This window comes from Megalobrama amblycephala, linkage group LG8 (assembly GCF_018812025.1).
Source record: "Megalobrama amblycephala isolate DHTTF-2021 linkage group LG8, ASM1881202v1, whole genome shotgun sequence".
In the NCBI taxonomy this organism is placed as follows: Eukaryota; Metazoa; Chordata; class Actinopteri; order Cypriniformes; family Xenocyprididae; genus Megalobrama; species Megalobrama amblycephala.
The window spans coordinates 25,605,236-25,629,984 of record NC_063051.1 but is presented as its reverse complement, the minus strand read 5'-3'; the positions used below and the strand labels follow the sequence as shown (position 1 = coordinate 25,629,984).

General features: G+C 36.7%; 1 protein-coding gene across 3 annotated transcripts in view; it reads right to left on the bottom strand.

Annotated features, from left to right (window-relative positions):
* The window catches only part of pld5 (phospholipase D family, member 5), a 41,682-nt gene extending 16,933 nt beyond the window's left edge, over positions 1-24,749 (bottom strand). Inside the window, exons 1-2 of one of the 3 annotated variants that reach the window (XM_048200253.1) lie at positions 24,044-24,749; positions 727-863 (exon numbers count right to left, since the gene is read on the bottom strand). In XM_048200253.1, the coding sequence (XP_048056210.1) occupies positions 727-863; positions 24,044-24,211 (305 nt within the window). In that variant the 5' untranslated portion in view covers positions 24,212-24,749. Of the gene's footprint in view, positions 1-726; positions 864-1,226; positions 1,284-8,934; positions 9,304-24,043 lie in introns of those variants that run through there. The other 2 variants (XM_048200254.1, XM_048200255.1) reach the window with 2 other exon arrangements.

The following is a 24,749-nucleotide window of genomic DNA, read 5'->3' as shown; positions in this document are numbered from 1 at the left end:
AAACTAAACTGAAATAAGTTTAAGTTGAAGCACTAAAATCATTAACTGGAAATAATTAAAAACTAAAACTAAGCAAAAACTGAAATAAAAATAAATGAAACCTAAATAGCATTACTAAATAATAATTATAATAATAAATTGATGAAAGCACAGAATTAAATTTCTAAAAAATTCAAGTAAAATTAACATGAAAACTAAAAATATTAAAATAAAAGCTAACCCAAAATATGAATAAAACTATAATAAAAATAAAATAAAAAGTAAAATAAAATTGCTCGAAGGAACTTGAATTAAATTTCAGTCTGTTCCTCACACAAAGCTACAGTAGCATACAAGTCATATATTTTTACTTGTATGATCATTTTATGAAACTGTTGTGTCCCTCCGGTCGACATTTTTTTGCACCTGCATCAAAAAGCGTGGTGTTGGCCTACAGTACGTTATGCAGAATTTCTTTTGTTCTATGGAATAAAAAAGTCATATGGGTTTGGATCAACATGAGGGTGAGTAAATGATGACAGAATTTTGTGTGAACTATACTTTTAAGTCAGCTGTAAAGTTTAAAACCGTTCCAAATGAAGAAGATACACTGCCAAGATGCAATTAACTAGCTCATGTTGGCTGAAGATCCAAAGCACAGAGATGAATATGCTGTACTTTTTGGGTCTTTTTAATACTGTAGCAAATAACATCATCAGGGTATGATCTGTGAAGACTGCTTCTTACCGACAATTTTTGCTGCAGTTCTCCTCAGTGACACCATCCTCATCCTCTCCCCAGACATCCACAGCAGAGAAAATTAGAGCCACCAGGACAGCAAAGCAGCAAACCAGTGCAAACACAGCAATACACTTCTGCTGGGACTGCAGAAGACATACAGAGAGAAGGTTTGTCAGTCACATCTTTCAGATATAAGGTTTATGATAAGGTAGAGGCTATTTGGAGTATAAATAGCATCTAACAACATTTTATACTTAGTGCAAAGAAAATACTGCTTTTTTTCATTTAGTGTAAATAGCAGACTGAAAGCCTATTCATTTTTCCCATAGACTTTTGGAAAATCGCTGAAAATAAGCTCTGTGTTTAACAAAGGGTTATGACACTTACACGTTTTGTCTATCAAGATAATCTTTACAAGTTAACACAACATTTATAGATTTTGAAGCCTAAATAAAGTCGTCAGATATAAAAGGCTAACAGTAGGCTATAAACGGACTACAGCACACCATGGTCGCGGATCAACGTCGTCACCGCCAAGCGTCCTCAAACTTTATTTAAAAAACAACTCTATTTAAAAACATGTTCACTGATTATGATCTGCGCTGTGTATGAATACTTATCCACTTTTTCATGAGAAATGCTGTCCAAATGTCCTGTTTGTCATGATGCGTCTAAAGTCCCCGCCAAAGGAAGTAGTCCCTTTTAGCAATTTGTTAACAACCGCCGAATTTAAGACACTGTAAAAGTTAAAAAAATCACAAGTGGGTTATAACTGGTGTGTTTTATGTCATAGATCAAAACGTGAAAGTATTTAGAGGCTTTGTTTACCACAGACCTTATTTCAGGCGATTTAGCAAAAACCCATTCAAAAAAACCATAGACTTTATGGCGTTGGAACCGGAAGTCCTAAAATGCTAACTCGCTTCCGGGTTTTGCCTACAAAAACGCGTCATCCCTGGGGCACTCTATAATGACAACATATTCCATGTATATGATTACATTTATTAAAGGTGCCATATAATTGAAAATTGAATCTACCTTGAAATAGTTGAATAACAAGAGTTCATACATGGAAATGACATACAGTGAGTCTCAAACACCATTGTTTCCTCCTTCTTATGTAAATCTCATTTGATTGTTACGCAACAGTCGGGATCATTAATATGTACGCCCCCAAATTTTGCATATGCCAGCCCATGTTCAAAGCATAGACAAGCCAGTATTAACGTCTGGATCTGTGCACAGCTGAATCATCAGACTAGGTAAGCAAGCAAGGACAATAGCGAAAAATGGCAGATGGGGCAATAAATACTGACATGATCCATGATATCATGATATTTTTAGTGATATTTGTAAATTGTCTTTCTAAATGTTTCGTTAGCATTTTGCAGAGTCATGTCGTTATTTTCATTATTAAACACTTGCAGTCTGTATAATTCATAAACACAACTTCATTCTTTATAAATCTCTCCAACAGTGTGTAATGTTAGCTTTAGCCCGTTAGCCACGGAGCACTATCAAACTCATTCAGAATCAAATGTAAACATCCAAATAAATACCATACTTACATAATCGGGTATGCTGCGTGACGAACACTTTGTAAAGATCCATTTTGAGGGTTATATTAGCTGTGTGAACTTTGTTTATTCAATGTATTATAGAGTCATGAGCTTGGGGGCGGGGAGCGCAAGCATTTAAAGGGGAAGCAAGCTGAATCGGCGCATATTTAATGATGCCCCAAAATAGGCAGTTAAAAAAATGAATTAAAAAAAAATCTATGGGGTATTTTGAGCTGAAACTTCACAGACACATTCAGGGGACACCTTAGACTTATATTACATCTTGTGAAAAAGCATTCTAGGGCACCTTTAAAATCATAAATAAATGCCGCCTTATTGAGACATTACTTGTCCCTGTTCCTAAAGCCCACCCCTAACCATAGCCATTAAACACTTTATTCCCACTATTTCTATACCTGCTAGTCACTTTATTTCCACTTTTCGAATATTTTCTTCATTTTTATTTAAAATAAATGCCTTTCCGAGCTGATATGCGAGAGAAGAGCTGATGAGAGAAGAAACAGTTTGGAAAAAGGCGGATTCGAACTTAGGTTGGTCGTGTCAAAAGCTAATTCCGCCTACCTTATTCTTTACACCACTGCTACTGTTTTCAGATGGATTTCTTTTGTAATTTTGTCTAGCTCAACCAGGCATTGGTGGACAGAGTTAGTGTAAATATCCTCTGCCGTCAAAGTGGGCTATCTGCACTTGGTGTAAAAAGACACTCTGTTAGGGTAACTTTGTCTTGACTTAAGTTATTCTGATTTCAGATAGTGACAGTTCAAATTTGCAGGGTCAAGATTTATGTTATTTAAAATTCTACTTTTCTGCTCTGGAATCTGTTCCCAGTTATAATATTTTATGACTGAGAGAATGATAGAGCATCTCTGTCAAAATTTCCACCTGAATTCTATTATACAGAAGGATGGCTTTTTTTAAGAGAGCTTTCCTTGCATGCTTGGTGGATTTTTCTAAGGTATTAAGGTATAAATGTTCGTGAGTGTCCTCTCTATGCAGCATTCTCTCCAAACCACTGCTGTAAACAAGCATCAGCATGAAACCGAGGAAAGTGTCTATAAATATTGATGTGGTCAGTGGATAACGTGGTGTGCTGTAAGGCAGTAGTTCTCATCTGGTGGGTTGCTGATGGTTATGGACAGCAGGGATAGAACAAAAATATTTTTATTTGAAAGAAATGAATACTTTTTTCAGCAAAGGCACATTAAATTGATCAAACATGACAGTAAAATCATTTATAATGTTACAGAAGATGTCTGTTTCAAATAAATGCTGTTCTTTTGAACTTTCTATTCATCAAAGAATCATTGAAAAGAGTCACTGTTTTCACCAAAATATTAAAGGAGTCATGACATGGATTTTTTTAATATGTTCATTGAGGTTAACTTATAATGTTAATAAAGTTTTGCACAAAAACAAAACAAATGTATATGTCAGAAAAATGTCTGCTTTAATGATTGGCTAAAGTCATTACTTGGGAAACAGTATTAACACCCACTCGCTTTTTGTTAAGTGTTTTGAAAATGTTATCCATATAAAATTTGCAGACAAAGCATTATAAAATCATTTACTTATGGTTTTGTGAAGCAGCTGCTGTCAGGTCCAAGACAGCTAACTGTTTCATTTGTCAACAAAAGTTTCTTTGCAAACTCTCCATTACTCATTTACAAAACAATCTGCAGTCAAATTCTCTCAACAAACATATAATCCACCGACATGATCCAGGACATTAAAAATAAACCACTTGTTCCTGATGCTTGTATCCATCTGAAGTCTCCAAAGAAATGAGCAAACGAGTTGTTTAAACAGGACGCATCAAAGCGAACGTTCCTTTATGCATCTATTTGCTCCTCACCCTCAAGCCATCCTTGTTGTATATGACTATCTTCTTTTAGATAAACACAATCAGAGATATATTTAAAAATATTCTTAGTCCTCCAAGGTTTATAATGGTTGTGATGTTTTGATCAGATGTTTTGAAGACAAAAATAATGCATCCATCCATAAAAAACAAAAGTAATCAATACGACTCCAGTGGGTTAAAAAGGTTTTCTTAAGTGAAGCAATGCGTTTTTGTAAGAAAAATATTCATATTTAAAACTTTATAAATTCAAATATCTAGTCGATTTGCGGCGGAAGAGCGTCCTTTGACCTGACACACAAAGTAATGATGAACGCGGAGGCGCAGAGGATAGAGCAAAACAAAACACTGGTCATGGATAAAATGATCATTTTTAAAGAGAAATGTTAGCGGATTTCGCTATGAGAAAAGAGGAGCTTAAATTTGTTGCACAGCCTTATTTGTTTGAACCGCGAGAGGCGTCTAAGCTTACAATACATCCTGCATCAAACATTGCGTCAGAGGATTACTCATTTGGCGCAAGTCGACTTGCGCCTTCTGCGCATGGCCGCCACCGGAAGCTAGTTATTTAAATTTATAAAGTTTTAAATATGGATATTTTTCTTACAAAAATGCTTCGCTTTGCTTCAGAAGGCCTTTATTAACTCACTTGTGTCATATGGATTTTTTTTTTATTTTTATGGATGGATGCATTGTTTTTGTCTTCAAAATGCTGCCCCCCATTCACAACCATTATAAACCTTGGAGGACTAAGGATTTTTTTTAAATATATCTCTGATTGTGTTCGTCTAAGAAGATAGTCATATACACCTAGGATGGCTTGAGGGTGATTAAATCATGGGATAATTTTCATTTTTGGGTGAACTAACCCTTTAAGTATGGCAAGCCGTTTTAGCCTCAAATACCCCTGGCTGTACTAGTCATAATTTAGTTTTGAATATTCAAAATTCCAATTCCAGACATCTATTCTGCAATTTTGACTTGTCGTAATTGGAATTAAGATATCTACAATGTTATTTTGACTAATCATATTCTTCCATTCACTTCTAGAAAATATTTTCTGATATCTACAAATGAGTTTTGACTAGGAGAAATTGTAAGATATCTATAATTGATCTTGTACTAGGCATAATTCAAATTAGAGATATCTCAAATTACAATTTTACTAGTGATAATTAAATTTAAATGATAATCAAAGTATTTAGACATATCTCAAATTGAGTTTCTTACTAGTGCAATTATAATTGCAGATATCTTTAATTATCATTCTGACTAGTCAAATTATAATTATGACTCACCGAAATACAATCGTAGGCCTACCCATCTAAAATATATTTATGGATGGTCAAACCAAAGTTTTATATGAAACGGCTTGCGATAGTATGGCATCTGAATGCTAGTGGGCGGGGCCTATGGTGTGATGATGTAAAACTATTCATCGATGTCTTGCTCCGGAGGTAGGCACGTGCAAATACATTTATCTGTGTGACGTCACAAGTCCCCCAGTATCCAAGAGTCATTTTTGGAGCTTGATTAAATAAATGCTTTGTTTGTAATGAGGAGGACGCTTTAAAGGTCCCGTTCTTCCTGATCCCATGTTTCAAACTTTAGTTAGTGTGTAATGTTGTTGTTAGAGTATAAATAAAATCTGTAAAATTTTAAAGCTCAAAGTTCAATGCCAAGCGAGATATTTTATTTAACAGAAGTTGCCTACATCGAACGGCCAGTTTGGACTACATCCCTCTACTTCCTTCTTTAATGACGTCACTAAAACAGTTTTTTGACTAACCTCCGCCCACAGGAATACACAAGAGTTGCGTTTGTAGAGTGTGTTTGTCGCCATGTCGTCGAAACACTGTTATTTTCATCACGCAGTCCAATCACCGGGTCTGATTCCGGCTCAAATTGATAGGGTAAAATTAAAGACATGTTTACAATAACACTGAGCGCGTGCATCTCCACGTTATGGTAAGAGGCGTGACCTTTCCGGGCAAGGAGCGCTAAGCTGCTGTCGAATCACAACACAGGAACCGCTGGCACAATCAGAACTCGTTACGTATTTCTGAAGGAGGGACTTCATAGAACAAGGAAGTCATCAGCCCGTTTTTATGACAGTGGAAACAGCGGTATACAGATAAGTAAATTATGTGAAAAATACTGTGTTTTTTTACACGCGAAACATGAACACATGTTAAATTGCACACTATAAACACAATCAAAGCTTCAAAAAAACACGAAAAACGGGACCTTTAAGCTATGAAACTTGCAGGTTGTTTTAACAAAGGCCTCTTATATTGTTTAATATCAAGGTATTTTTTTTTTTAATTTCTCATGTCATGACCCCTTTAAGCAGCACAACTGTTCACAACATTGATAATAAGAAATTATTCTTGAGCTTATCCTCATACTCAGAAACAATGCAACTTAATAGAAAATATGACCTACACTACACAAATACAGAACCTATAAAAACAGGTTGACTATTCTAAGTCATAATTAGTTATATGGACATTTTATATTCAGAAATATAATTACATCTCAATATTGTATATTAAGGACATTTTTGTTGTAACTATGTTGTAAAATATGGATCCTGATGAAATACTATTTGAGAACAACTGCTGTAATGAACACAGAACTTTTCATTTTCCCTCCACACTAGTGCACACTAGATTTTTGCTTAGCGCAGCACTTCCCTGAACATTTCTTCCCTGAGAGAGATTGTCTCCCTTCCCATCTGTTGGCCTCCATCAGAGTACCGGTTTTACAGCTATCTGCTGAGTGACATATACATATCATTTTCCTCTGAAAGAGACATGCAAAGTGAAGTTTAATTAAAGAGCAGAGAGTACGCCGCAAATATTTGCCTTCTTGCCCTCAAAGTGGATTTAGTCAATTAGTGTCCCTTTTTTACCCTTACACACTCATGTACAGCCACGATTGACTTTACTGTATGTTTGGATTCCCACAGACCAAATGTTGGAGGAAATAAATAAATAAAACTGACATTTAAGATGTTATTGAAGTTGTATCCTTTTTTCTCAAGAGTTTGAATATCAAGTTTGAATATCAAGTGGTTTAAAATCAGATCAGAAACACTGGGAAAAACATGTAACATGATTTTTCCAGGTAAGACATGCCAAAATTCCTCTCCGAAAATTTAGTCCTAACCATATCCCTACGCCTAAACCTAAGCCTAACCACAATGAAATGATTGAATAACAAAGCGTAAACTTGACATAAACTGTAAACTTGTTCCTCAGATCTGATTGGTTGACTGGAATGTTGTACTTGGTGAAATCACATTCACCTACACTAAAGTGTTTAATATGTTAATGTTTTCTTGAGCCATTCAAAAGGTCTTGGGGTCTCTCAGACCACAAGAGAACGTGATATTTTGAAATTAAATCAATCAGGAGTCAATTAGTGTTACAGTATTTAGATGGCTAAGAGCATATGCTGCAGTAATCAAAAGATATGTAAGATTTCTGCCACTGTAATAAAAATGAAATCTGTGTCTTACCAGTGGCAATGGAAGGATTAAAGTTGTCTGTAAACAGTCTTTCTCTGCTTGAAGGGAAATCCTGTCAAATTACTGCTGTGTTTGCACTGAGCTGTCTGTGCTGACGATTTGATTGACATGACGGTGTACTGCTGCTCCTTCCAACCTTATCTACTACTTTTCAGAGTTCAGTCTTGCCGAGTTAAGCGTTCTGACATACAATCAAAAATGCCTGACATGCAGCTTAGTCAGACTACTGTAAACCATGCTGTTGCGAATCAATGTGTGAGAGGAAAATTAATTTTTACAAAACATTTTCTCACAAAATTCAACACAATGCATTTGCATGTTTTTTTAAAAAATGCATGCAATCAATTGCCATCACTGATGGTGGTAAAAATATGTATTTACATTTATTTATTTTGTAGATGCTTTTATCCAAATACAGCAAGCAATTTGTATTGTAAGCAAAAGTATTTCATAAAGAGGCAAATAAACACAAGAAGTGCTCATGATACAAAGTTTCAGACATTGTTTAGAGTAGCATAAGCTGGAATATAGAGGGATTAAGGGAAAGTGAAAGCACAGGATTTTTTTTTTATGATAAGGTTAAGTGCTCACGGAAGAGATGAGTTTTCAGCTATCTTTTGAATATATATATTTTATATATATATATATATATATATATAATTATCTGCTAATCTTTCTATGTATCTGGTAATTATGAGTTATTGGGTAATTCTCACAAATATATTATTATATTATATTATATTATATTATATTATATTATATTATATTATATTATATTATATTATATTATATTATATTATATTATATTATATTAGCAGTTTTACAGTTCTGCATTTTGAAATTATTTTCATAAAATTAAGCATATTATCCCAAAAAATTGCCATTGCCATTAACACAAATATGTCATTGTGTATGTGTGTGTGTGTGTGTGTGTGTGTTCTTGTACATATATGCACTGTGTATATATATATATATATATATATATATATATATATATATATATATATATACTGGACATTTATTAGTGAGAATTGTTATTACTCATAATTACCAGATACGTAGTAAGATTAGCAGATTATAATAAGAATTTTTTTCGGCATTATTTTGTTTGGCAATTGATATATATTTATATATATATATAGATCTATATAAAATATCATTTAATTTCAATTTAAAACGCAGACACTTTCTATGGGAAAATTCTGATGGGGTGTTAAGAGACTGAAGAGAAAGTTAACCCTCACCTTCATGATGTTCTCCTGAGTGGCAGAGCCTGGCATAACAGCATTTAAGTTCCTTCAGACTTCAGGAAACATGGAAAACGAGACGCTAGTGCATTTCATCATTGTAGTCTCCTTGGTAACGTGTCCCGCTCAGCCTCTCTCTTACGCTCATCACTGTAATGGAAGTGCAGGTCCCCGGAATGATATAGTGGGTGATAGATTGTGCCTTTTGTTTTAGCACCCTGAGCTCATGCATGCTTCCACTGGCTATGTGGTTTCCTCGCCTAAACTCCATAGTGATGGAGACAGAGAAAAGAGAGAGGAGGAGAGAGAAAGACATGGTCCACTCCCTCTCTCGAAACATCCAATGCTGGGCTAACACAGAACAATCCCCCTCCCCTCTGCATCTTTCTCACCTGCCCTGTGAAGCAAAACTCTCCTGGCAGAGTGCAAATGGATTTGGCATCAGCAGAAGAAAGACCACGGGGAAAAAAAGACATGTTATAAAACACAACCTTCTGACTCCAAGTATCTCTAAGGTATTATCTCCTTTCCTTCCAGCACGGCAGAGGGGAAGTTCAGCGCAAGCATAAACGAGCTTGACACGTTCCCTATAAATAATTCAGCATCGTTGCAACTGGCTGGTCGGATCGTAAACTAATCTATCAAGTAAGTTGTTTATTAGAGTCACCGGTATGCGACTCAGGCAATCTGAGAATCTGAATAACCTTCCCTTAGGAAAGAAAAACCCCATAGGAGATCTCTTTAATATCTGTCTTCTCTCAGACAGCAAATTACATTAAATGGAAAGCAAATGGAGACTTTTGCTTAAGTCTCCTGCTTCTCAGATTGTTCTCATGGGAAAAAGATCCCAGTGATCTCACAAGTCTCCAGAATTGTCCTCAAACTGTGCTTAGATTTGCCAAAGCACATTTGAACTCACATATTTCTCATTAAAGACCAACTATCCAGAGTCTGCTTTCATTTTATAGCTCTATACTCATGCTGTAATGTCTCATTTGTGTCTAATGCCTGGCAAGCTTTTGAACTAATCAATCAAATGAAACTAGGCTATATGAGATTCACCGGAATGCAACAGAAAATAGAAACAGAAAATCTTAGAAACAGAAAATTAGAACAATTTGAGTATGTTTTCTACTGATCTGAAAAGACTCTGCTTTACTTTCAGAAGAGATCTCAAGAATGTCTCAAACTGTGTTCAGATTTACTGAGATCAAGTGAAGATGACATGACGTGTAGCCAAGTTTTGTATCCCATACTTGGAATTTGTGCTCTTTTTTTACCCATACAAGTGTGCACACACACACACACAGCAGTGAGTATTGAACACACACACTCCAGAGCAGTAGGCAGCCATTTTTCGCTGCTGCGTCTGAGGAGTGATTGGGGGTTAGGTGTTTTGTTCAAGGACACCTCAGTTGTGGGTAATGAGAGTGGAAGGAAGTGCTGTTCATTCACTCCCCCCACATACATTTTCTTGCTGGTACTGAGATGCGAACCCATGACCTTTGGGTTACAAGTCCGACTCTCTAACCATTAGGCCACAACTGCCCCAAAAGTCAGACCATATTATCTGAACTATGTTATTCACAATAATTGTATCTCTACTCTTACTCTACTTCAAAGTACTCTTACTCTATTTCAAAAATTGTCTCATTTAGTAGAAAATGTTTGAGAAAGTGTTATTTTACTATTACTATTAGGGGTGTAACGGTACACAAAAAATTACGGTTCAGTACATACCGGTATTTTAGTCACGATTCAGTATGGATTCGGTACAGCAGGAGGGAGAAAACAAACATAAAATTGCTTTTTTCTTTCTTTCCCTTACACCTCACCCCTACCCTTAAACTTACCCATACCACCAAAGCTTTCCCTAACCTTACCCGTGTCCCACCTCAATAGCGGCAATAGTGCAATTCAATTCAATTTGCAATTCAATATGATCCCAATAAGTACATTGTACTTATTTTTTATGTAAGTACATAGTAGTTAAGGCCACTTAATATAAAGTGGGACCAATTGTGTCTTGTCTTTAAATAAATTTAATTATAATTAAAATTTTCTTGAGGATAAAAAATCTATCTCTGCTAATGCTGTGAACTACATATAGGGAGCACTTTCTTGCATATTATTATAATATTAAAGGTTACAATTAATAACAGAGCCCAAATTCTTAAATTAAGTTGCTATTTATTTTTAGATATAATAATCAACACACATAAAAATGGTATGCAAACATTTAAATTGCATATAAGGCAGTTTTTGCATTAACTTCTAAATCTGTTACTACTCCAGTCCAATTCAATGTTAAAATATATTAATTTAGGCCTACACAGTGGCTGTCATAACTTGTTTTCATGACAGATTTACAAACCCGATTCCAAAAAAGTTGGGACACTGTACAAATTGTGAATAAAAACAAATGCAATGATGTGGAAGTTTCAAATTTCAATATTTTATTCAGAATACAACATAGATGACATATCAAATGTTTAAACTGAGAAAATGTATCATTTTAAGGGAAAAATAAGTTGATTTAAAATTTCAACACATCTCAAAAAAGTTGGGACAAGGCCTTGTTTACCACTGTGTGGCATCCCCTCTTCTTTTTATAACAGTGTGCAAATGTCTGGGGACTGAGGAGACAAGTTGCTCAAGTTTAGGAATAGGAATGTTGTCCCATTCTTGTCTAATACAGGATTCTAGTTGCTCAACTGTCTTAGGTCTTCTTTGTCGCATCTTCCTCTTTGTGATGTGCCAAATGTTTTCTATGGGTGAAAGATCTGGACTGCAGGCTGGCCATTTCAGTACCCGGATCCTTCTTTTACGCAGCCATGATGTTGTAATTGATGCAGTATGTGGTCTGGCATTGTCATGTTGGAAAATGCAAGGTCTTCCCTGAAAGAGACGACGTCTGGATGGGAGCATATGTTGTTCTAGAACTTGGATATACCTTTCAGCATTGATGGTGCCTTTCCAGATGTGTAAGCTGCCCATGTCACATGCACTCATGCAACCCCATACCATCAGAGATGCAGGCTTCTGAACTGAGTGCTGATAACAACTTGGGTTGTCCTTGTCCTCTTTAGTCTGGATGACATGGCGTCCCAGTTTTCCAAAAAGAACTTAAAATTTTGATTCGTCTGACCACAGAACAGTTTTCCACTTTGCCACAGGTTAGATAGGCTTCTTTTTTGACGTATAGAGTTTTAGCTGGCAACGGCGAATGGCACGGCGGATTGTGTTCACCGACAATGTTTTATGGAAGTATTCCTGAGCCCATGTTGTGATTTCCATTACAGTAGTATGTGATACAGTGCCATATAAGAGCCCGAAGATCACGGGCATCCAGTATGTTTTTCCGGCCTTGACCCTTACGCACAGAGATTGTTCCAGATTCTCTGAATCTTTGCATGATACTATGCACTGTAGATGATGATAACTTCAAACTCTTTGCAATTTTTCTCTGAGAAACTCCTTTCTGATATTGCTCCACTATTTTTCATCGCAGCATTGGGGGAATTGTTGATGCTCTGCCCATCTTGACTTCTAAGAGACACTGCCATTCTGAGAGGCTCTTTTTATACCCAATCATGTTGCCAATTGACCTAATAAGTTGCAAATTGGTCCTCCAGCTGTTCCTTATATGTACATTTAACTTTTCCGGCCTCTTATTGCTACCTGTCCCAACTTTTTTGGAATGTGTAGCTCTCATGAAATCCAAAATAAGCCAATATTTGGCATGACATTTCAAAATGTCTCACTTTCAACATTTGATATGTTATCTATATTCTATTGTGAATAAAATATAAGTTGATGAGATTTGTAAATTATTGCATTCCTTTTTTATTCACAATTTGTACAGTGTCCCAACTTTTTTGGAATCGGGTTTGTATTTAAACATACATTTAACATATACATTAAATAATAAAGAAAGGTTAAGTAAAATATAATGAATAAATAGGCTAATATAGTGCATATATGTAGCGAAAGAGTTAATTTCTCTAGCGAACTAACAAGCTGTGCTGAATGGCATTTCTGAGTAAATAATGCTACGTGACATAATTGTTTACAAGCTGTTTCACTGATGTCTTTCCGTGGTTGAAACATTCATTGAACGATTACACAAGATATGTTTCAGTAAGTTGTACTGTATCTTTCAACATACCTTCAGATGTTCATTTAAGTTTAGTCTGTAATTAGTATTAAAGAGGAAGAGATGATCTCGTTCACTCGCTCTCCGCGCTGCCACTTGCAATGAGGTGCCTGTATAGTGGTGTCATGCCACATCAAAGAGCGACAAAACGGCATATACCAGTACCAGTTTTAACTAGCATAAACCAGCAACATGGTATTCTGGACCAACATGGTATTCATACTAGGTTTTGCTGGATTTTTCAATAGGGTAATTAGCTGGTTGTCTCACGTGATGTGGGATGCAAAAAGGGCAAGTGCTTGAAGTAATAAGTACTTCAAGTTTTCTCTGGAATCACTCAGTAGATGTTCCTGGCACACTATAGCCATGGAATGGAGCATATGCTGCATACAGCGGGAGACTCCTGCTGAATCTCACCTCACTTATGCTCTGTTAATTACTGTCTATACTCATGAGATACAGACGACCTCCTTCACTGGGATTTGTATCATTGCTTAATGAGATTCTTCTCAGTTCTGTGATTACAGAGTGGAGTTTGTGGAGTAAGCGTATTTAAAAGCAACAAATTCCCCTTCTTGACCACTTTAGAGTCAGCAAAAGCCTTCTGAATAAGCGCGATATTGACAGACCACAAGACTTGATCGCACTTACAGCAGTTGATACATTGAGGAGAACTGGCAGGAAGTTGGACATGAGATATATGTAACTGTGTTTTGGGACATCCGTTGCATAACTTTTCAGTGAAGGAAAAAGAGAGCGAAACGAAATGGGAGTGAACCTGCCCATATAAGTTGGAATAGAGGTCACTGTCAGCATGACGTCCATTAGTTACAGCTGAGCCCCTCACCTCAAAACCCCAAGCACTCCATCACTGCACAGCAGCTGAACTTACATACAGTAGAGCACAGAAGTACAGAGTTTGTTATGTTTTTGTTATGTAAAAGTGAGTTTTAATTATTATACAATAAGATGATATGGATGATGAATTATTAATTAATATTAAAAGGGGAGAGTTAGGCATTTTGTAGAAGTGTTAAGTGCTGCTGATGGGGTGCAAAAGAAGGTCAAATGGAAAGGAGAGGGGAAAAGAAAGGGAAAGTGTTTGCATCTCTATTACTATAGCTTATACACTATTAAAAATAAAGGTTCTTTATTGGCATCTGTGGCTCCATAAAGAACCTTTTAATCAGTGGAACCTTTCCATTCCACAAAAAGGTTCAAAAAAGGTTCTTTAGGTTATCAAAATGTTCTTACTAAGAAAAAAGGTTCTTACTCACTGCAAAACGTTCTTTGAGGAACTGAAAATGGTTCTCCTATGGCATTGCTGAGAAAACCCCTTTTGGAACCTTTATTTTTAAGAGTGTACTTAGTGTTACAGATTTCAATAAACCTTCTACCCTAAATATTAAAATTACATTCACGTCCTGCACCATTTATGAAATGGACACAAATGATAAAAAAAAAAAAAAAAAACTCATATACTGATGGCCAAGGCCCATCTAAGGACCTGAAATTCATAGACATTAGGACCTTTTTGACTTGGAACATTAAGCAACCACTTAACAACTCCACAACAACCACCCAGAACACCTTAGCAACTGCATAGCACAAGCCTGGCAACCAGCACCAACACTTTTGTATTGTGGTGAAGCGTTTTACACAGGCTAATAGCACTCAATGTCTTAAGAAAATGTAAAAATATATTTTATAACTTTTTTGAGTCCTGTAAATACTTAAATAAAATGTACTGAATTGAAAAGTGAGAGAGAAAAAAAAGGAGGCTGATGGCCCAGACAATGCTAGGTGAGTCATTTCTCCAGGGAGTGGTGGCGCAGACAGGATGTAATATATAAGAGAAACTTGACTGTCCTTCTCTGACAGAGGACCCTTATGGCCAGGAGGAAAACTTATTTTAGGACTTGGCATTGTATGATATACTACACAAAAACAATCTACTCTTTCTCTAATAGTTTTTTAACCTAGCAGAAAGACCCACACATTTCTGAAGATCTGTCAAAATTGTAATCAAATTAATTTAATTAAATGCAATGAATCAAATTTATCGATATTTTCTGAGAAAAGCCCCCAAATAGTCTAGAGATAATTTGAAGGCATTCCAACATTGTGGAAGATGAGTAAAAAACTAAATTCACTTTAACACAGTTACGCAACGCCTTGCATTCTATGTAGTTGTTTCTGGCTTATAAATTCCAATAAGTGAGGTAAGTGTGTTTTGGAGAGATGTTTTGCCTGTAGTAGCAGCTGTGTCTGCTCTGAATTCAAAACATGAATCTGATACTTACTCGCAAGAAGAAGAAGGTGGTAATTCATGCAAAACACAAATACTACAACAAAGTTGTAGCAGAACCGTTGCGCATCTTAAAATAACACACTCAGTGTTGAGTGAATGATTCAATTTCACTTGTTCAGTTCCTGAAAGAATCAGCTCTTTTGAATGAATCGTTTGAATGGATGATTCAGTCTCACTCATCAAGACAATGGGCCCTATCATACACCCAGCACAATGTGGTGCCAGGCTTGACAGAAGTGTTTTTTGCTAGTTTCAGCCCAACACTGTTATCATTTTCACATCCAGCACCACGTTGTTTAAATAGCAAATGCATTTGCGCCCATCTGTGCTGGTCTGAAAACGAGGAGGAACTGAAATAGACTGCGCCATTGACCAACTGAAATCTGGTCTAAATTCATTGGCGCAATATTTTTGTTGTTATTTAAAAAGCGTGTTAGTAATATGCGCCTACACTCTAAAAATGCTGGGTTAAATATGGACAAACCCAGGGATTGGGTTGTTTTCACCCAGCCATTTTTTTCAACCAATTTTGGATCTATTTTTTTAGCCAGCAATATAGTAATATAGTAAAAGGCATGTTTTTGCTCACCCCCAAATAGGGGCAAATTTGTGGGGTATTTTAAGCTGAAATTTGACCAGACCAGAGACTTATATTACATCTTGTGAAAGAGGGCATAATAGGTGACCTTTAACCCAACCTGCTGGGTTTGTCCATATTTAACCCAACTTAGGTTGTTTTTAACCCAGCTTTTTTTAGAGTGTATAGGCGGGTGCACAACGTGCATACACTCTGCTTATTACACACACAGGGATGCGCAGCAGCACACAAACATGCAAATTATTAAAAAATAAAAGGATTACAATGTAAAAGATTATTATTGTGTGCATAAAGATAAAAATGCTTTGGTGGAATCTGGCTTGTCCAGTAAATGTTCTGCTCACACGCTTTAACCTTGTGCACGAGCAGATCCGTTTTCTCGCTAGAGAAGCATTCAGTTTTTGTAAATAGTGAATCCGCCATGGCGCGAGCGCAACCGGGAAGGGAAGGGAATGGGAGATGAGACTCTGATTGGTTTATTGCACGTTACGCCAAAAACACACCCATTACTCATTAAGAGAATAGGGACAACCCTTTAAGACCTTTTTTCCGTCGTTAAAAACTTATGCCGAGTTCAGACTGCACGATTTTCAAAGTAGTCGGGTCACTGTTCTCTTCACACTGCATGACTATCTTGGCCAGCATTCAGTCGCTGCTGTGTTCAAACTGCATGATGAATCGGCGACAGAAGGTTTCACACTGCATGACTTTACAATAGGAAGAATCGCCGACAACTCTGTCTGGCACGCAAACTACTTTTCACAACCAAACACACGCGAGATGTGACAAGGAAACAACGCGAGTTCTCACGTGAGACTGGATTATTATTAAAAATGGTAGCCCGCAAGAAGCTTGCAATACGAATTGCCTGTGCGCTGATTTGCAGCGAAAACAAGAGGAGAAGAATATGGAGGAGGAAATGGTTGGGGAGAAGCGAGGAATAAGGATTGTGTGTTCTGCAAAGAGAGTGGTCTATAACTCCTGCCCGAACTCCCCGCTGCTCTGTATCTTGCTCTCTCATTGGCTGTCAGTCATCGCCGATGTAGTTTTCAGTCAGAACACTTTTCACACAGCAGGATTTTGAATCGCCGACAGGTCCAGATATTTAGCATGCCAAATATCTCACGAGCGTCGGCAACTCGTCGGCGATTCTGTCAGATCGCGTCTTTGCTCATTCACACTGCGTGATTGTCACTCGCGTGAACGAGCACCGATTTGCCTGTGATTTCAGGCATTTGTCGGCGATTTCTCAAAACTGAACTGAACTCGGCTTTAGCAAAAGTGGATTCGGACACACCCTAAGTGCACTTGCGCCGTGCGCTTTAGACCATGTGCTTAGGTTGTTAAAATAGGGTCCAATCACTTGGTGCCACCTACTGGTGAAACTTGCATAAAGAGTTACTGGAAAAATTGTCATGGCAATATGACAATGTTGATATGTTTGGTCTTGGCAGAATAGATCTGTTGGTTATTGCTGCTGCTGCAGAACAGGACTTACTACAGCCAATACATACACAATACACTGCGGTGAGCTAGACATGCTGCCGCTTTACAATACAGCACACATGAATTACCCGTAGCAGATCTATACAGTTGGAGCTGTGGAAGGTGAAAGGTTTCTGAAAGTTGGCTGCACTGCTAAGGCAAATGCTAACTAAGTATTTGAAGGTTTAGCAAGCGAGCTCATTGGCTACTGATACGGCAGGAAGCAATCAGCTGTGCCCTATACAGAATGATTAAGTTAAGGACCTATCAGCCTGTGCCTTCTAGAGTTTCATGACAAAACTTTGTATATGTTTCTACAGCATTTTCACAATTCGCTATATATAAACAAACAAAGAGGAGGATCCAAAAGTCTTTAATTCAACACACAAGCGATTCAAACACAGGGTAGCTTCAGTGTAACAGATGAGACTGGACAACTTGAACTGAAATCACAGGAACTTAAATACACAGGCAAACAAGGTGACACAGCTGAACGTGATGGCAAATCAAATCAGTAATCATAGTGACTAACACAGACGGGAATGCCGCGAACACAAACATCCTCCATCCATCAGTTTTTAGAATTTGTAAATTTCGCGCTTAAAGACACCGCTGTCTGTCTCTTCAGACTTCCGAAAGACTTCATATTGCCTGTGCGAATGGAACCAGGAACATGGCCCGGGGGAGAAATTAGTTCTCGAGGAACTACTAGTGGCTAGTTCCTATAATTGAGTTCATAGAACTATTTGGTGCAAAGCCCCTAAAGTCCAAACTGAACTGAAACTGTGACAAGAGTCTGTCTGTGCCTGATTACAGGGATAGTCCACCTGAAGTAACCTTGCATTAAGCAACAATCCAATTAGCAGCCCTGAGCTGTAACCACTATCGCACCATTATCTAGTTTCCTCAACAGAGACCATTTCTAAGATAACACCACCTTTCCCAATGAAAACAGCTCTCACATCCTCAGCATCCTTAGAATTTATCCAGGACAAAATCTTGAAACTGAAGTATATAATCCACAGCAACACCTCTGGCAAAAGAGCATCATTAGGGGACCGAACTGAGACAATCTTTCTCCCTTAAGACTCATTAGGATTTTACCTGCTCCAGTGACTGACCTCTCTGTCCACTGTGAGATGAGAGCTCCCACTGCATGATAGGCTACTCAGTGTTCAGAAACTACAACAACACATGTTTCCATGCATTATTAATCGATATGTACATTGGCTGTGATTTTCATAAGGGCCATTTTTGGGTGTCAGAAACACTCCTGTTCATATTCCTGACTCATTCACTCCCGCTGTGCATCTGTGTGCTTTAAGGTCAGTGAATGTGTGTGGGCGTCACACATACTGAGGGCCACATCAGTGTTTAGTGTGTATGCTGTGCTTCTGTCTGCAGGATATCGCACTTTAAACCCTGGCGAACAGCACACAGTCAGGCTGACTTTGATGAAAGGGCAGAATTCACCCAGTAAGTTGCACAGGAAGATCTAGAATGAGCAAAAATTGATATAAATGGGGGGTTCCACATGAGAGACTCATAAAATTACTGTGCCTGTATTGACGAAAAAGGCCCAGCTGAACAAGGTCTCATTATTTTTATATATATATATATATATATATATATAAAAAAAAAAAAAACAGCTGGAACCTTTTCTTGGGTTATTTGGAGAGGGGAAGCAAGTACATTTATTGCATCTCAGGCTGAAAGATCTATTATTTTCTTTTTCTTTTTTACTGGATCATGATTTTGCTTTTTTAAGAACCTTACAAAGGAATATATTTGGCATATATTATCTATCTAAATAAAAGTTTCATCATGTAATTTGCAATCAGTAACTGACTACAATTTGTAAGTAATCTACCCAGCACTATTACAGTTTGTTAGAGCAAATTGCACAAGCAAGTGTTACATTTTCAAAACTCAGAAAACTTTCTTATATTTTAAATGAGGACATTTAGTCCCCATAACGTGGGGAATACCATGACCACACACATATACACACACACACACACACACGCACGCACGCTTGAATTTGTGGTTTATGGGGACTCTCCATAGGCATAATGGTTTTCATACAGTACAAACTGTATATTCTACCCCACTTCACTAACCCTACCCCTAATCCTACATATCACAGAAAACTTTTTTTGTCGCAAGCACTATACTGTACACGCTGTGTATCAGTTATTGGTATCGGAGCATTTTATAGTGTTTTTAATTGCTTTGGCACAATTTTCACAAGCAATTGCTACATTCTTAGTACTAATATCACAACAGATCATCAAAAGTGCACTTTTTCAGACATTTCAGCATATTTTCAATTGTGTTAGTACAATACACAAAATCACAAAGTATCCTTTTCACTACACAAAATGTTTCATTCACAGTAACTACATTTCATAATGCTATTACTATCAAACTTTTCATTTGCATATCTTTTCTTTCAGTTTAATACATTTGTCTATTATTTAATCCAACTAAACGCAATGGTTAATCAATTAATCATTTGGTACACCTATAGATTTCTATAGATACAGATTCTATAGATATAGTTTCTACTTTGTTTGCAATGTCCGATGCGGAAAACCAAAAGTAATGAATTCTTTATAAGACATTATACTACTACATTATAAGAGATTTATCTTAGATTATAGCCACTATGTTCAAAGTGTTTGTGTGTGCGTGTATGTGTGTGTGTGTGTGTGTGTGCACATTTTTGTGATTTATGAGGACATAAATTTGTATAATGACATGGGTATTACACTGGTATTACGACGTAAACATGAAATATGAGGACATTTCATGAGTTAAAATAGCTTTAAAAACATACTAAACAATGTTTTATTAAAAATGTAAAAATGCTGAATGTTTTCCGTGATGGGTAGGTTTAGGAGTAGGGGTAGTGTAGGGGGATAGAATGGACAGTTTGTACAGTATAAAAACCATTACGCCTAAGGAATGTCCTCACTTTAATAGCAAAACAAACCTGTGTGTGTGTATGTGTGTGTGTGTGTGTGTGTGTGAGAGAGAGAGAGAGAGAGAGAGAGAGAGAGAGAGCGATCAGGCTGTGTAAGGACAAGATGTCCCTCCTGAGCAGAATACTTAAAACATCCAAAGCTTTATCTCAAAGATTTCAGTCTGAACCCAAAGGCTAAACAGAGCTCATTTAAACAGGAAGATCTAGAGCCAGGAATGAAACCACTGCTTTGATCAAGCACTACACTTTTACAACAGGCATAAGTGCTTAATTCACAGGTATAGTGGCCTGGTTATGTAATTGGATTTTAAGGTTGAAGGAGAAGTTAAAGATTTGGCAAATAGAGCATGATTTATATTTATATGAGAGAAACACAGGGACAGTGGCAGAACAGAGAAGGTAATCAATTCTTATCGGGTAAGGCAGAGCACAGCACACCTCCCTCCCCAAAACTCCCGAGTGGCTCATTTCAACAAGAAAGAGAAAGACATAGAGTGTTAGAGAGAGACCCAGCAAGCCAAATGAGACTAGCTGCTACAGTACACAGTTAACAGAGAACAAAGAAGAAATACTGGCTTTCTGCAGGCTGGGAGCATCATCTAAATATATGTCAAATTCACAAAAATGTGTACAGGCCAAATTTCACCCCAAATTCAAAAGTAAAAAAAAAAGAGTCTATTTTTAGGACCATTCAGATTTTTTTTTTTTTTTTTTAATTCTCAGCTAATTCTCAGTATCCTAATTAATGTTTTATTTTTTCCCTTTTTTCTGCATATTTTACAATTTAAATAAAATATATGTAATTACTTTGTTTAGAAGATCAGAAAATAGTATAATGTTTTGACATTTTAAATTTGAGATAAATCTGAGTAAAATGACGATACCAAAATGGCACAGATGTACCCAAACCATTTTCATTTTGACCACAGATGGCACTAAATCTCATTTCAGCACATTGATTGAATAGCTGTTTCATCTATACATCAAAATGTATGACATTTGTTCTAACTGAACAGTATTGATGTTAAATGGTCAGAATTAATAAATAATTAATACAAATTGTTATACTGTATATATACAGTTGCAAGAATCTGTGAAAATGTGAAAAATTTTAACAAAATAAGAAAGATCATACAAAATGCATGTTATTTTTTGTTTAGTACTGTCCTGAGTAAGATATTTTACATAAAAGTCCACAAGAAAAAAAAAGCTGAATTTATTTAAATGGCCCCATTCAAAAGTATGTGAACCATTGATTCTTAATACTGTATGTGGTTACCTGGATGATCTACTGTTTTTCTGTTGTGTGATGTGGTTCATGAGTCCCTTGTTTGTTCTGAGCAGTTAAACTGAGCTCTGTTCTTCAGAAAAATCCTCCAGGTCCTGCAGATTCTTCAGTTTTCAAGCATTTTTTTGCATATTTGAACCCTTTCCAGCAGTGACTGTATGATTTTGAGATCTGTCTTTTCACACTGAGGACAACTGAGGGACTCAAACACAAGGTTCAAACATTCACCAATGCTCCAAAAGGAAACACGATGCATTAAGAGTTGGGGGGTGAAAACTTTTGAATTTGCATATCAAGGTAAATTGTACTTATTTTTTCTTCCGGGAAACATGCAAGTATCTTCTGTTGCTTCCGGAGGGCAGTACTAAATGAAAAGCAATGATATTTCAGTAAAATAAGAACAATTTGGACATCTTCATCCTGTTCAAAAGTTTTCACCCCCCAACTCCTAGTGCATCATGTTTCCTTTTGGAGCATCGGTGAATGTTTGAACCTTGTGTTTGAGTCCCTCAGTTGTCCTCAGTGTGAAAAGACAGATCTCAAAATCATTCAGTAACTGCTTGGAAAGGGTTCAAATATGCAAAAAAATGCTTGAAAACTGAAGAATCTACAAGACCTGGAGGATTTTTCTGAAGAACAGAGCTCAGTTTAACTGCTCAGAACAAACAACGGACTCATGAACAACCATCACAAAACAAACAAACAGTCGTAGATCATCAAGGTAACCACACACAGTATTAAGAATCAATGGTTCACAAACTTTTGAACTGGGTCATTTTAATAAATTCAGCTATTTCTTTTGTCTTATAAATTATATGTAAACATCTTTTATGTAAAATATCTTACTCACAGTACTAAATAAAAAAATAACATGCATTTTGTTTGATCTCTCTTATTTTGTTAAAATTTTGCACATTTTCATAGATTCTGCAAGTGGTTCACATACTTTTTCTTGCAAATGTATGTTTTAGATCAGTAATATTTTTCTTTTCTGCTTACCAGGGCTGCATTTATTTGATCCAAAATACAGCAAAAACAGTAATATTGTGAAATATTTTTAACAATTTAAAATAACTGTTTTCTCTTTGAATATATATTTAAAATGTAATTTATTTCTGTGATGCAAAGCTGAATTTTCAGCATCATTACTCCAGTCTTCAGTGTCACATGATCCTTCAGAAATCATTCTAATATGCTGATTTGATGCTTATGAAACATTTATTATTATTTGTTGAAAACAGTTGTGTACATTTTTTTCCAGCTTTTGTAACATTATAAATGTCTTTCCTGTTATTTTTGATCAACTCAAAGCAAATAAAAGTATTCATTTCTTTAATTTCTTTCCAATAAATAAATAAATAAATAAAAAATTCTTACTGACCCCAAACGTTTGTATGTTAGTGTATAAAGTTTTCTATTCATTAAATTTTAGCACAAAAAATATTGTTTTCATTTAAAAGAAATCATCATTGGCATATTGTTTTGCATGTTTGCAGGTATAAGTATTAATAATTTTATAATTAACACAGTTCATAATTGCCATGAGTTAGATTATACTTCAGACATTTTCATTATTCTTCATTACCTGTCAAATGAGTGGAATCATTCATTCTGAATTGCCATGATCATCTTTCAGATCTTTCATGATTTTATTTTTCAGATCTGTTTCTTTTGAAAGTTTTTTTTTCTTGTTTGATTTGTCAAACTAAACTGACTAAACGGTCAAAATATATTTTTTTTTTTTTTTTTACAATAATTTACAATAAATTTACAATTATTACACATTTAGAAAAGTATATATATATATATATATATATATATATATATATATATATATATATATATATATATATGTGTGTGTGTGTGTGTGTGTGTGTGTGTGTGTGTGTGTGTGTGTGTACTTGTTTATATTACATTGTGGGGACCCACAATGTAATATAAACCTGAGTTCACCGTGTGTGTGTTCTTCAGATTCTAGAGAGTTTAGTGAGATTGATCACTCATGTTACAGGCTGCATCACTACAGTCTGAACATGAACATGTTCTCTCAGCTCATCTTCAATTAGAAACTTAAAACTGCTTCTGTTAATCAAAATAAATAAATAAATAAATAAATTACAGTCAGCACACAGACACACAGACCTGCCCACTCCACCCTATTCAGGACAGTGTGTGCTGTGCCTTCATGGTTACAGGTGGATGGTATCTGTGCTGAGGGGAAAAGGGCAGCGGTCAGCAGTTACTGTCAATATTAGCGGTCAGTCGTTAAAGGTCAGCCTTACCCGTTCCATTCTATCCCTTCTTTTGAGCCAGATCATGGCGGAGTAGTCCTGCTGCTGGACGGCGCTGAAGATGTTGCTACCCGGCCTGGCGAGAGGTGCAGAGAAGAACCCAGATTCGGGCGGAGGCTTCAGCCCTGGACCCTCAGAAACAAACCTCCTATCTTGCATTTTTCCAACGCATCCAGTATCCAATACTCTATCTCCAAGAGATGTTCACCCACAGGTAGCTCGTCACAGTTCAGTCCCCGAGGGAAAGCCTCTAAGCCAGTCCCAGCAGCAAGCACTGTTTGAGTCTGTGCTAGACTGAGCCGTGTCTTGCAGAGTGCCTGATTTCTTTGGATTTCATCCACACACTGGCAGAAAGGGGTCTCCCTGCTCTGCTGGGAGGGGCTGGCAAAGTCTGAGTGGGCACAGTGACTAAGAAAGTGTGTGGGAGTGGATGCATAGACCCCACATCCTGCACCTGGTACCCTCCCCTCCGCTGAGTGTGTTCGTGGTGTTCTGATGCATGACTGCCAACACACTCACACACACATAGGCATCAGTGCATATTAACTCAGAAGTGCTGCAGGCAAACTCAATAAAGTATTCATTTGACATCACCCAGAAGTTCACAGCCGTCTGCCTGCACGCAGCACACTCTTTCAAAAACAAATACCCATCTGTATTATTGGGCGATGAGAGGAAATGATTTTGTAATAAAACT